Below are 13,222 nucleotides of genomic sequence, written 5' to 3' on the forward strand. Positions count from 1 at the left end.
TTCTGAACATAGAGGAGGACTTTTTATTAGGTAAAAGCAATTGATTTTAAAATGTAACAAAAGTACTTTATGTAATCCAAAAATTCCATTTTATACTAATATACAGAAAATCACACCATTGAACGCATCTATATCATTTATAATTATTGTATTCATTACACTTGCAGTTAGTACAGTCAAAATTTAAGCCATTTTTCTTTAGTAAATCTCATTCAATAAAAAATTTCATCAAAAATTACTTTTTAGTCATTTCTATATTAGGCACCTTTAATTACTGGTAATATTCTTTGTTTCCTACTTATTTTTAGAAGTTTGCAAATCTAAATGTTTCTTCATGTTTCCAAAAGACAATACCTAGTGTTTTCCTGTTTGAGGCTTCATTAAACTTACTTATCTTAAAGCAATTTGTTCAGTGAATCTTCCTCCTTCTTTCTCTGGTATGTTATTCCACTGTAATGAACTCTGTCTCTGATCTTGATCTAGCCTAATTATTAGAGTGAATTTTCAAGTTATCATGCAATCTTACAGCCAGGGTTTTTAAGTGACTTCATGTCTGCATATACTATTAAGTATATTCTATGTTACGACTCTGTGAAATTCCTTAGTAAAACATTTGCAGAGATAGACGTAAAAATAAAACCTTTCTAAAAATATATAATATCTTGATATTGCACAAAAAACAAAGTAATAGGGAATTTGGTGCACAGTTAACTAAAGGTAAAAGTATAGTACAAGTATACTCACAATAAGGAAACAAATGGCGGCAAGTCCTATCCCAAGGAATATGTGCATGTATGCACATCGCAAAGTATTTGTAACCAGGTTAAGACTCACAAAATATTCAGTTCCTCCATGAGTTTTCAAAACATGCTAACCATCTAAGTTTTCAATACACAGTTTAATTTTATCTTGAAATTTGCAGCTCAGAGCATGGCATTGTACATTATATTGAGAATAAATGTTTAACAAAAATTAATTCTGCCTTAATAGGTTAGGTTCGTAAGAAAGTAATGTCTGTGATTTGTGAAAACCTACCACTAATAAAATATTTCTTCAAGTTAACAGTCTTTTTTTTTTTTTTTCTCTTTTTATCGGTACCGGGAATTGAACTCACAACTGCCTCCTTACAAGGCAGGTGCTTATGCCACTGAGCTAAATCCCCAGCCCCTAAAGTTAACAGTCTTAAAAAAGAGCTTCATTAATAGGTCAAGCATATGACTGCTATATTCAGAAAAAGGATGGACAAATTTTACATTACAGTGAAGAATAACTAGCTCATTAAAATATTGGCCTTAAAATTTTTTGCTTTGTACCATTCTTTTGAATTAGACTCTAAACTACAGATTTTAGGGTGTAACTTCTTAAATTACTTAATTTCATAATATATAAGCTGTACTTCTGGATATTTTAAGTTTAGAATTATTTTTATAAAGACATGTAGTTATCTCCTTATATTTACAGCAGCCTAGCAAGCCCTTTTATTTTAGAAGGGACTCTTGAATATAATTAGCATGTAAAGTTTCATATAGTATAATTTTAACCACTGATTTCATATAAGTTTTACAGTTACATTTCTCTAGTAGGTATTCCACAAATGCTAAGAGTCACCAATCAATTTTATTATGACAAGGTGATTCCAAAATGATCTGTATTGAGCTTTCTTGAATCTTTGCAACTGGAACTTTTGGGGTTGATGAAGTTTGTCAGGAAGACAGAAAAGATGGTGTCACTTCAGATCTGATATTCCTGGGTCTGCACTTAAAGATTATCTGTTGAAGAGTGATTCTTCCCCATGTGCTCTCCAAATTCAGATCTGTCACTTCTCCAGAGGTTTAGAAGGCCCTATTTCACCACTGCCACACAGAAAAAAACAAAACTCAAGAAAAATAGTATTACACATTTAGCCCTCTATGAGATTAAACATTACTCTTAGCTTTTGGCACAGGCAAGACAAAGCACAGAGAAGGTAAACAAAAGAAAAACACCTAGAATTTAAATGTAATTACTTCTCAAATGCCACTCATTGTGCCTTCCAAATATGATGTATTTACTCTTACTACTAATCTTGCTATAGGGACACCTTCCTTTTTTCACTCTTGCATGGTCTGAACTAGAATGCCTGGGCACGGAAACATGTAACAAAACAAAAAAAGATCAGACATAGAGTTCAAATAAAATAGTTCTACAATGTATTTAATGGCAAATTTCTGACAAACAGATGTAACATATAAAAGTTCTTGTAATTTCTAATCTTCAATTAGGCCAATACTTTCTTCAAATGTTAAGTGCTGTATACTCTGCAAATGAAAATGAGAGGCATTTCTCTTCAAATTCCTAGGCTTATAATTGTCATAACCTGCCCCAGAGAACCAGATTTTACATTAAAACTGTATCTGCTGCAGCAATGCTTTGACATAATTATCCTTACTTAAAAAAATTTTTTTTTGTATCAGGGAACATAATAAGCATTTGAAAGAAAATGTGACTTTGATAATGTGTGGTTAGAATTCTTTATCAAAAACTGAGCTTTACTGACTCCATTGGTTTAAGTAGAATAAAAACACCTTTAAAGCTTAAGTTTTATAAAATATACACTTAGTAGTTTCTTGATTAGGTAAGTAGAGTACTATACAAATTGTCTCATAAAATTATTAACACTTCTGGCTCTGAAATGAAACAATTTAAAATTTTTGTCACCTTTGTCTCCAGGCTTTGCTATGATTTTAGTATGAAGATGATTAGTACGTTGCTACATTTGATTCACAGCCAAGTACTGAGTTGTAATTTCTGTATCGTCTCTTTGGTCAGCAAATTGAGTTAGGATGAGAATTTTAATGAAAAATTATAATGGCTCCTTGACTCCTAGTGATTTATGTAAATTTTGATAGAAAAGAGAACCATTCTGTTGCAAGTGATTGACTTTAGTATTTGTTCTCTTGAATAAAAGGGAACTTAAATAGAATATAAACTTAATGCTAAATTTAAATGTGTGACAAAAATGTTAAGTAGTGTCATTTAGTCAGTTTATATTTAAAACTGTGTTTTATAGATAGAATATTCTTGGGCTGGAATTTAGCTCAGTGGCATAAACAATTGCCTGGCAAGCTAGAGGTTGTGAGTTTGACCCTTGGTATGAAAAAAATCACGAAAAACTAAACCCTTGCCTTTTTGTCTCTTGCCAAATGTAAACATCTGTGTGAATTTCATCTGATTTTGGTCAGAATATACCTATGTTACCAAGTAGTATGTGCTTGAGTTTGACAGGAAGCAGTGAAAAAGTGGGCCATTTAAATATATATAGACACTGTTCATAGACTCTACATTTAATTCTTCTACTTTTATTTGAAAAACATTTGGCAGATGCTAGTCAAATCATTAAAGTAGTATGCTAGGCATAGTAGCAAAGAATCTGTTGTAAAGAAATCAAAAAATGAATGCAAAAGTTACAATCAGGCCAGGCATGTGGCATCACCTGTCATCCCAGGTACTTGGGAGAGAGGTTGAAGCAGGAAGATCCCAAGTTTGAAGCCAGCTTGGGCAACTTAGTGGGAATCTGTCTCAAAAAACACCGGTGATATAGCTCAGTGAGAGAGCATTTGCCTAGTGTGGATAAGGCCTTAGGTATAATTTCCAAACCCCCCCAAAAAAGAGAAAAAGAAAAAAATTAAAATCGTTTTAGATTGGAAAGGACTGTTTCTCTTACAACAGACTTCTTTTTAAGTCTGTTGCCAGGTTAGAGTACTTATGCAGATGTCCCTTTCTGAAATTGTCTTTATGAGGAAGGCTCTATAAGTTATTATAAAAACAATTTTCATTAACTATATTGCTAGAAAAATCAACTTCTGAAAAGCAAACTTAGATTCTTTTATACAACTGTGTTTATCACAATATAGTCACGGCAGGTATTTCATTAGCCACAAGAAATGAATTTCTTACTCACATTATCTGTTAAGGCAAAAACTGGTTATTCTGTCATTTTCCTTTTTCTCAAGGACATTTATTTTCAAATGATGAGTTCTTTTTATCAGTCTCAAACGAAAAAAGGAAATGGAGGATGATGGGAAAGATTATAACACACAGGACAGGGATAAGGAAAATAAAGGGGAGAAGCCATAGACGTAAGAACATGGAAGTGGAATTTAAAGAAATTTTTAATTGAGCACCTATTATGAACCTGAAAAATGGCTGATTTTAAATTTCTTTTCCTTTTTTCTGGTACTGGGGATTGAATTTATGACCTCATGCTTGCCAAGCAGGCACTTATGCCACTGAGCTAAATCCCCAGCCCAGTTTTGTTTTATATGCAGAAAAATTAAAATGTTTAATATTTCTAAACATCATTCTGAACAACATTCAAATAAAGTTTTGCTTTCCATTGACATTCTCACATGACTCAGAATCCTTAATAGGTACCATCACCTTATCAGGCACTGCAGATAACAAACGAACAAAGACCACAGCTTAACAGGACCTTTTACATGTTCCTATGCCAAAAACACCCATCTTGGGAGGTGGACCATGTAGCCTAGTGATTATGTACAGGGTCGTAGGCTGTTAGCAGCCTGGCTTCAAATTCCAGGTCTAATAAAGTTTCTGTGTGAGTTTAGGTAAAATACTCAAACCCTCTAAAACTTGCTCCCCATCAGATATTATACTTACCTCAAAGGCTGTGAGAATTAAAATGATATATGTAAGGCACTTTAATATACAATGCTTAAGTAAGTGGGTGCTGGGGTTGCTAAATGAGAGCCCTAGTATGGATTGACCTTGGGTTTCCAAATCTTGGGTGCACCTTCAAATCTTAACACAACGCATTCTTGAAATCGATCCTCTTCCTCCCAATTTACTGCACCTTAGGTATCAAGGCCATTGGAAGGATTCTACATGACATGTTCCCCTTTTTGGTACCCTTAATCCGACAAGTTCTTGATGCTAGGGGGCCAGCAGAGTAATGGCATTTTATCTCTGGGAAGTATTTCTTACAAAGGAGAAAGGGGTAGTGAGGAAAGCTGAGAACTCATTAAAGTAGATTAATGGCAAAAGTTTTAAATTTTAATCCACGATAAACCCACTTAAAATTAGATATACCAATTTATTCTTAACTAGGGGTACACATACATACTCAGATTTTTTATTTTTATTTTGGTAGTGGTTTAGCTTTTTAACAATGACAAGTTTTATACTTAATTTAAAATATTACAATGTTACATTGGTTCTTTAAATTTTCCAGATATATTAAATATGTAAGCTTAAGCAATAGGAATGAAGTATTTAATCAGAAAGTTGCCAACCACACCAGCCTCTCCTCCCACATTTTAGAATATAAAAGTACGTAAATATTTAGGCATAGTCCTAGCATGTTTGTTACCACTGTCCTATTAGATGTAATTATTTTCATCTCATCAAATTATTTTAATCCCTATTCATCTCACCTATAACTTTTTTTTCACCTATAACCTTCGTCTTTCATTTTTAATTCAATTTTTATACCTCATTTTTTAACTACAGTAAAACATGTTTTAAAGTCTATTATTCCTTTTTACTCAAACTTAATTACTTTTTGGTAATTAAAACTTGCCACATACAATTTGCTCATGTGGGTCACTTTTTCTGAGTATCTTAAAATTATGAAAAACTAACACAAGCCTTTTTTTTTTTGGTGCCAGGAGTCAAACTCACAACCTTGGGTTTGCCAAACAGGCACTTACGTCGCTGAGCTAAAACCCCTGGCCTCTAACATGGGCTTCTGAGTTCTAATATACTGTTCCCTTTGTTGTGCTTTATTAATCTCTGGGGTTCTTAGTGCTATTTATTAAGAATTATAGTTCATCCAAATTGCGCTGTAATTCGCAGCAACTGCTAGGATCGGACTCTTTCCCACCAGGATTTGTTTAGGAAAAGGAGGGCTAGGGATGTGGCTAGCAGTAGAGCACTTGCCTACCATATCAGAGCCCTGAGTTTGCTTCCCAGCACTGCAAAAAACAACAAAACTAGTCAGACTGCTCATTAAACATTAAGAAATAAAAAAATTGGACATGGTTAGAAAAGGTCCTTCAAAGTAAAAATGTCATCTCTGTGAGACATAAACCAAGATTTCAGTCCGTGAGGGGGGAGGGCTGAGTATGAATAAAGGTCGGAGCAGAGACAACTTCATCTCGGTTCATTCTCATCACTGCTCAGAGAGCAAAAAGCAATAGCAAAGGAGTGAGAGCTGTGCAGCTCAAACCCTGGCAAGAAGTTGACACAGAACATAGCTGGAGACAAGTGTTGGGTATTTTTCACTACCCATCCCTACCAATCCTAAAAGCCAAGTAGCCTTTAAATGAGTTTTGCCTTGATAAAGAAAACTGTATATTGCATTTGAAGTATTTGCTACCCTGTAGCTAATTCCAAAGCAAAAGTGTGTTCTCTGTGGTATGAAACAGGGAGAAGGCATCATGAGGTATGGCTTGGCTATGGTTTATTTACTTGCTGTAAATAAACTTTTTGTTTATCTATTTATTACATGTCAAAACACTAAATTAAACTCACCCTCCTAACAAAATAGACAAATAATACTTTCTTAAAAGAGTAGTATTTAGAAAAAGTCCTTTTCATTAATGGTAGGAAACAGAACCTTTGATTATTGCAAAAGAACTTTTGATAAGAGCTGAAAAATGTGATCCCAAAGAAAATTATGTCCATTAACAGACTACACAATTTGGAAATTTTGTTTACCTTACTCTTTATACTACTCTAGTCTCTGGGTTTGTTAAAACTTGTTTATCAGGTTGCTAGAAGTTATATATACATGCATCCTATATTTCATTTTAAGTTGCAGATTTAAGTACTTGATAAAACTATTACATCTAAGACTCAAATGAATCTTTTCCTGTTTTGTTAGGCGATTTAAAAAAAAATCTTGATTTTTTTAATTTAACTTTTTGTGCCATTCTACTTCCCATTACTTTAATTCTTTACTGGCTCCTTTGCTGTTTGTATCGTATCCTTATTTAACATTTACACCTATCCCCACAAAGCTCACACTGTGTTCCAATACCTTCAACTAAATTAGTACTGTACTAGCCAGTATGTCTCTCAATTTCCTTGGCAATTTGTTATTTTATGCAAATTATATATAAAAATGATATGCTTATCTTAAAATCTGTGAACAAATGGAGCTATGCAATTACTGTTCGTAATCACAAAACTGTATTTTTAAATATAGAAGTTAGTTAAAATCCCTTTCATTATGAGAAGGGTGTTACATTGCAAGTAATTCACATTAAAAGGCATTCTATTCAGTATATTTATTTATTGATGGGTCAGGTTTGCCAGTGTTTTAGTTCACATGTAATTGATATAGACCCTATGTCAATAACAACTAACAATACTACTTTAGTTGAAAAATGATAAACTGTTTCCATTTATGTTGTGATTGATACTCCTCAAATTTTGTATCCTTTACAGAAATAAAGCATCATAAATTGCAATTTGCCACAACAGTTTCTCCAAATCTTAGTATAAGACACAACACAATTTTGTGCATTCTATTTTTATAGAACAACCAGATTTATAATTGATTTCTTTATTAGATTTATTAATATACATGGCAGCTTTCTCAAATCTCAAAGTACCAAAAGTATGTCATTTTAAAGGTGAAAAATCACTTTCCTTTAGATATTCCTATAAAGCTATTAAAATCTATTTATAAACAAAAATAATTGATAAACACACTTTAGAAATCAGAATTTAAATTAAAATATTTTTAATGAATATGTCTTTTAATTAACTATCATAGTTAAATTTCATATCACAAAACAAAATGGCTTATCCCCACCAACTTCACAAGTGAGGGAAAGTCATTGGGATTTACACTTAATATAAGTTTTAAATGTGATTAAATGATAATATTTTATCAATTATAGGAAATGATCATTTATAGTAATTTCCTCAGGTCAATGAATCTTTTTAGGCCAAGTTTGAGCCCATGTCAACCTTAAAGGTTACATTCAGTGCACCTAACTTGCCTAAGAAGCTTGTCAATTTAAGAATATGAGTTTCACTGATAAGACGGGACAATAAACAGTAGCTAATCTGCTGTTCAGTTGACAAAAGACAAAAAAAACCAAAACCAAAACAAAACAAAACAAAAAAACCCCACTAAATCTGAATGGAATAATTTCAAATAATAATTTAAAAAATTTTTTCAAACTTTAAACAGAAATGGCCAATGATGCTGGCTTAAGATTTCACAGGATAACCTTAAAAAAGAAAAAGAAAAAAAAAAAAAGCACATAGAAATAGTGAAGTCATCACCTTATTTATAAAAAAACTAAAGTTTAATATCATTGAAGGGGTAACAACAACTTATTGTCTACATTTAAAAGTAATTTTAAAGAAAACTAGAAACAAAAAATGCTATTAACAACAAAAATAAGCATTTAACACCTAAAGTGTAGATACTTAAGATTCTAAATAAAAATATTAATGATAAAAGGGCCTTGAAATTTTTCTCAACAATTCATCTTATAAAATCGATTTCTAAATAGCTCATATTCTTTTTTGCTTTGGTGTTTTATTTGCTATTGACTAGACATTAATACAGTAGAAAATCACTTAGGTTCTTTTCAAATGCTTGGCATTATAGTGTGATCTCATATCTTTCCTCAAATTAAATTTTGCTCCACATATTCCACATGTATACAGATGAACATCCATGTGCTGCTCCAACTGTTCATTATTGGGGAATATCTGAAAGCAGACCTGGCATATAGTCTCACCAGCAGATAAATGAGAAATCATATGCCGTACATGGTCATGTTTTCTGAAGTTTCCTTGATCACAAATGGAACAGACATACCTGGCCATACCTTTGTGCATATCATTGTGCAGACGCAACTGACGTTCTCTTAAAAACTGCTTCCCACATGTCTGACAGACAAACTGTTTTTCCTTAGTATGAACAGTATAATGTTCTCTTAAATGACACCGCTGATAAAATCCTTTCCCACAAAGATTACAAAAATGCTTTCGCCTATGATCTCTTTCATTTTCTTCCATAATGGCACTCTTAAACACATCTTGATCTAAGCAGCTAGACATATGTTCAACCACTAGATTTTCAGTTTCAAAACGCTGGCCACAATTAGGACATCGAAAAGGACAGGCAGAATGTTTAAATAACTGCTTTTTTTGGATACTGTTTATCTGGTAATGACTGTCCCTAAAATCATCCAGCATTTCAACAAACATATCTCTTATTTCAGACTGTTCATCAGGGTTTTCTTCCATGTCCATCTTCTCCTCAGTATTTCCTAGCCCATTCATGGTCAGGTCTTGGGGTTCTCCACATCTCTGAGCGTGTTCCTGAAGCTGTCGACCCTTGACGAGGATCTGTCCGCATTTGCCACACGCACAGATGTTCTCGATGTGTTTGGCTAGGTAATGAGATGACAGGTCCTCTTCTGTTATGGTGAGTCCACACAGCTCACAAGAGGCATTTTCGCTATCCTCTTGTACTGGACTGCTGTTGTTAGGGGGCCTCAGATTTTCTAAAGCACCTCTCTCTTCAGAATTTATTGACATCCGAGGTTTCAGAGTTTTCCTGCCAGTTTTTTTAATGCCAACATTTTCTTCGACATAGTATCTATAAAATGGTTCTTCAGGTTCATCTTCTAATTCATCATTGTCAGTGGATTCATTACAGTCTTTATCAGTGACTTTAATAATGTTAAAGTCTTTCAGCTCATCTGTAGGAATATCTTCAGGCTCCACCTTAATGATGATTCTTTTCCTCTCAGCAGCCCTGCTTTTTTCTTCGCTGGCGAGTTCAGACTCCACTGTGCTTTTTCTGCTTCCAGTGGTTGAAGTGGAATCATCAGGAGCCTGGCTTGTGTCTCCTCTGTATTTGTCTCCCTGTGCAGAAAATGTTTTAGATGAATCCTTTTCGCCAAACTCAGCTTTGATGTTACTGTCTTTTGCATCTCTAATATCTACTATTCGGTGGTAAGATCTTGTGTTTTGGTATGAATGTCTATTAGTACAAGTAAGCACATGTTCATCTAGTAATTTTTCACAGCTAAAGCCGAATCCACAGCTGTCACAAGTAAAACTCCGTCCAAAGCGTCGTGACACCCTTTCTTTTGGAGCAGATAGTTTGGACACAGAACTTTTCTTACATACATCAAACAGTGGCTCAGGAAAATTACCTAATTGCAAAGGTTCTTCATCTGGTTCTCTATTATGAGGTGTATTTACTGTTGAACTTGGCTCTGCACACCACCTGTTGGCTTCACTGCCATTTCTAGCCACAGTGTCTTCATACATTCTTACCCCAAATATCATTTTGGTATTCTGTTTGCTGGAAGCAGAAGATGAACATTTTGAACTAGAACAATCTGCATCTTGTATGTCTTCTAAGCAGTCAGGAACATTGTACAGTTGTAGGTAGTTCATTGCCACTTTAAACTGTTCAAAACTGGAAGGAGCTGTCATAATTTTTCCTAAATACATAAATTGCAAAATGAGATCAAAACACTCAGCACTGATTTTCATGTTGCTGAGATTCAATTGTGCAGTACTGTGCTGATGGTTCATGAAAAACATTCTAAAGTAGGAGCTACAGGCAGCTAAAACTGCTTTGTGTGCTTGAAAGTAAATGTCATCAATTGCAATACAACAGTCACAGAGAAAACCCCATTCTCTTTGGTTGTTTAGCTGCTGAAGGACGTAGCTGCTATGGCTGGGCTTTGCCATCTTCTAGTAGAGACCTACGGAAGACAAAATATTAAAGTCAGACAAGATATAAATGAAGCACTTGAAAAACAGTAATTTTTACCATGATTTTTGACTTGTGTTGACTTTGCTATTACAATCAAGGTGTAATTCCATTCTGATACACTCAAACTCAGTAATGTACACCTGAATCATTTTTTTAAAGATGAAGATACTTAAGCTGTTTATTCAGATTTCTCATAATGAATAAAGCATCATAAGCAAAAACTTTAACTGTAGTTTTATTACAACTCTAAGAGGGAAAATACATACTAAATTTGAAATAAAATGACACTAATTTAAAAACACTTAAAAGGACACAAACAATGAAATAAAACAGCAACTTAAAGTTAGTGACTAGATTATAGAATATTAAGACTTTTTAGGTGTTTAATACTAAGGAACTACTGCTCATTTCTAAATGAGTGCATTTCTAAAGGGTTTTTTATTTTTTTGGTCTTTTTGAGACAGGGTCTTACCCTGCAGTTCAGGCTGGTCTTGAGCTCACTTTGTAGCCCAGGGTAGTCTGGAACTTGCAATGATTCACTTGCCTTGGTCTCCCAGTGCTAGGATTATAGGAGAGCACCAGCACACCTGGCAGTTTTTGGTTATGTTAAGAGTCCTTTTATATACTTAATGTATATTTATGGATGGAATTATATATTTGTGGTATTTTTCAAAATAAGTGAGGTAGATATAGGTGCTATAAATGATACAAGATTGACTACAATCACTGAAGATAACTAGAATTCTGTCTATATATTTGAAATTTTACATAGACAAATTTTTATTTTAAAAAAACTTATTAAATTGTATGGACACCGCAGCAAACAAACAGGTTTGGTCAATGTTTTCCCCTTTTCTTGAATTAGTGGAAAAATGGTAATTCTGTAGAATCAGAATAAATATTCATTGTTCAACATGCATTTCATAGTACAAATAAGCAGTAAATTTACTTGGGAATCACATGTCTATCTTTAGATTGTACATTTTTCTTTTTTAAAAAATTGTTACAGTATGCAAAACTAACACATGCTCATTGCAAAAACACATACTAGTATATGGACCACAATGCCTCAAGTCAGGTACCTCTTCTGAAGAAACCCCTCCAAATATTCTGGATAATATACTTTCAGATCTGTTTATATGCATACAAACACAGGCAGCATGTTAAGTACTTACAATGTGCCAGGAACACAGTTGTGATTTTAATGTGATTTGTATACCACATATACCATTCTACAACTAGTTTTCTGAATTTAACATGGGTAGATATTGTGTTTTTAGTGCAGGGAATCAACTTTAGATAAACAAGAGGGAAAGATTTAAATCACTGGAAGTCTGCTTGGTATAGTGGTACATGCCTGTAATCCAACCATTCTTATTAGAGGCTGTGGGTGGAGGATCACAGATTTAAGCCCAGGTTGGGTGGCAATTTACTGACTTAACAAAAAACTGTTAGAGAAACTTAGAGAACTTAATGTAAAGGCTCTGGGTTCAATCCCAAAAACTGCAAAAAATAAAGAGAATGAAAATACAAAATACATTAGAAATCTTATCTATTACACTACATATACAAGTAAGATCTAATTTTGGCCTCGAAATTTTAATCTATGTACATGAAGTTTCAGAATCTATCTTCTACTGAAAAGTTCCTGTATAGACAATATTACTGAACTTAATGACACCTGCTACCTTCTTAAAATAGCAACAACTGTGCCTTCTGGAAGCCAAATAAAATGTTTCAAGTAGGCAAAATATTTCCAACACTTTGTAAATTGTATATCTCTACCAAACTGTGAGGAATCAGGTTCACCATGTGCCAAAAAACAAAAGCAGTATACGCACAAAGATACTCACTGACATGTTTCTTAAAATTTGAGTGCCTGTAGTAAGAGAGCTTTATAGGCCGTGGATTTAGTTCAGCAGTGCAAGTGCTTGCCTAGGTCATGAGTTGGATCCCCAGTACCAAAAAAGACAGGAAAAAAAAAAAAAAAAAAAAAGGAAAAGAAAAAAAGGAGTTTCATGATGACCTAGGATCAATCTACTCCCTAGAATTCACTCTTTCAAAAATTCACTGGTCTTTAAAATTTGTATTTCGGCCAGATGCAGTGGTGTACACCTGTAATCCTACCACTCGAAAGGCTGAGGCATGAGTACTAAGAGTTCGAGGCCAATGTGTGCTACAAACTGAGTTCAAGGCTAACCTGAACTGCATAGTGAAACAAAGACTAAAACTAAGACCAAAAATAGGGCCGGGATTTAGTTCAGCAGCATAAGTGCCTGCCTGGCAAGCATGAGGTAGTGAGTTTGATCCTCGGTACCAAACAAACAAACAAAAAAATAAACAAATACATACATAAAATTAAAAAATTGTATTTATGAGGGCAAGGATGTGAGTATAGTCTCAGGATGTAGAATCAAATTAAAGGAAATACAAAATTACATTACAATTAGAAATATGAAC

The 13,222-nt window shown here is 33.7% G+C and overlaps 1 protein-coding gene across 8 annotated transcripts in view; it reads right to left on the reverse strand.

Moving 5' to 3' along the window:
* The window catches only part of Zbtb1 (zinc finger and BTB domain containing 1), a 24,488-nt gene continuing 11,266 nt past the window's right edge, over positions 1 to 13,222 (reverse strand). For 5 of the 8 annotated variants that reach the window (XM_063241282.1, XM_003472352.5, XM_005004769.3 and 2 more), the window contains exon 2: positions 7,275 to 10,751. In XM_063241282.1, the coding sequence (XP_063097352.1) occupies positions 8,599 to 10,737 (2,139 nt within the window). In that variant the 5' untranslated portion in view covers positions 10,738 to 10,751 and the 3' untranslated portion in view covers positions 7,275 to 8,598. Of the gene's footprint in view, positions 1,854 to 7,274; positions 10,752 to 11,234; positions 13,196 to 13,222 lie in introns of those variants that run through there. The other 3 variants (XM_003472353.5, XM_005004770.4, XM_063241280.1) reach the window with 3 other exon arrangements.

Source organism: Cavia porcellus, unplaced genomic scaffold, assembly GCF_034190915.1.
Source record: "Cavia porcellus strain 051 isolate PalLab524CR breed Dunkin Hartley unplaced genomic scaffold, mCavPor4.1 scaffold_31, whole genome shotgun sequence".
In the NCBI taxonomy this organism is placed as follows: domain Eukaryota; kingdom Metazoa; phylum Chordata; class Mammalia; order Rodentia; family Caviidae; genus Cavia; species Cavia porcellus.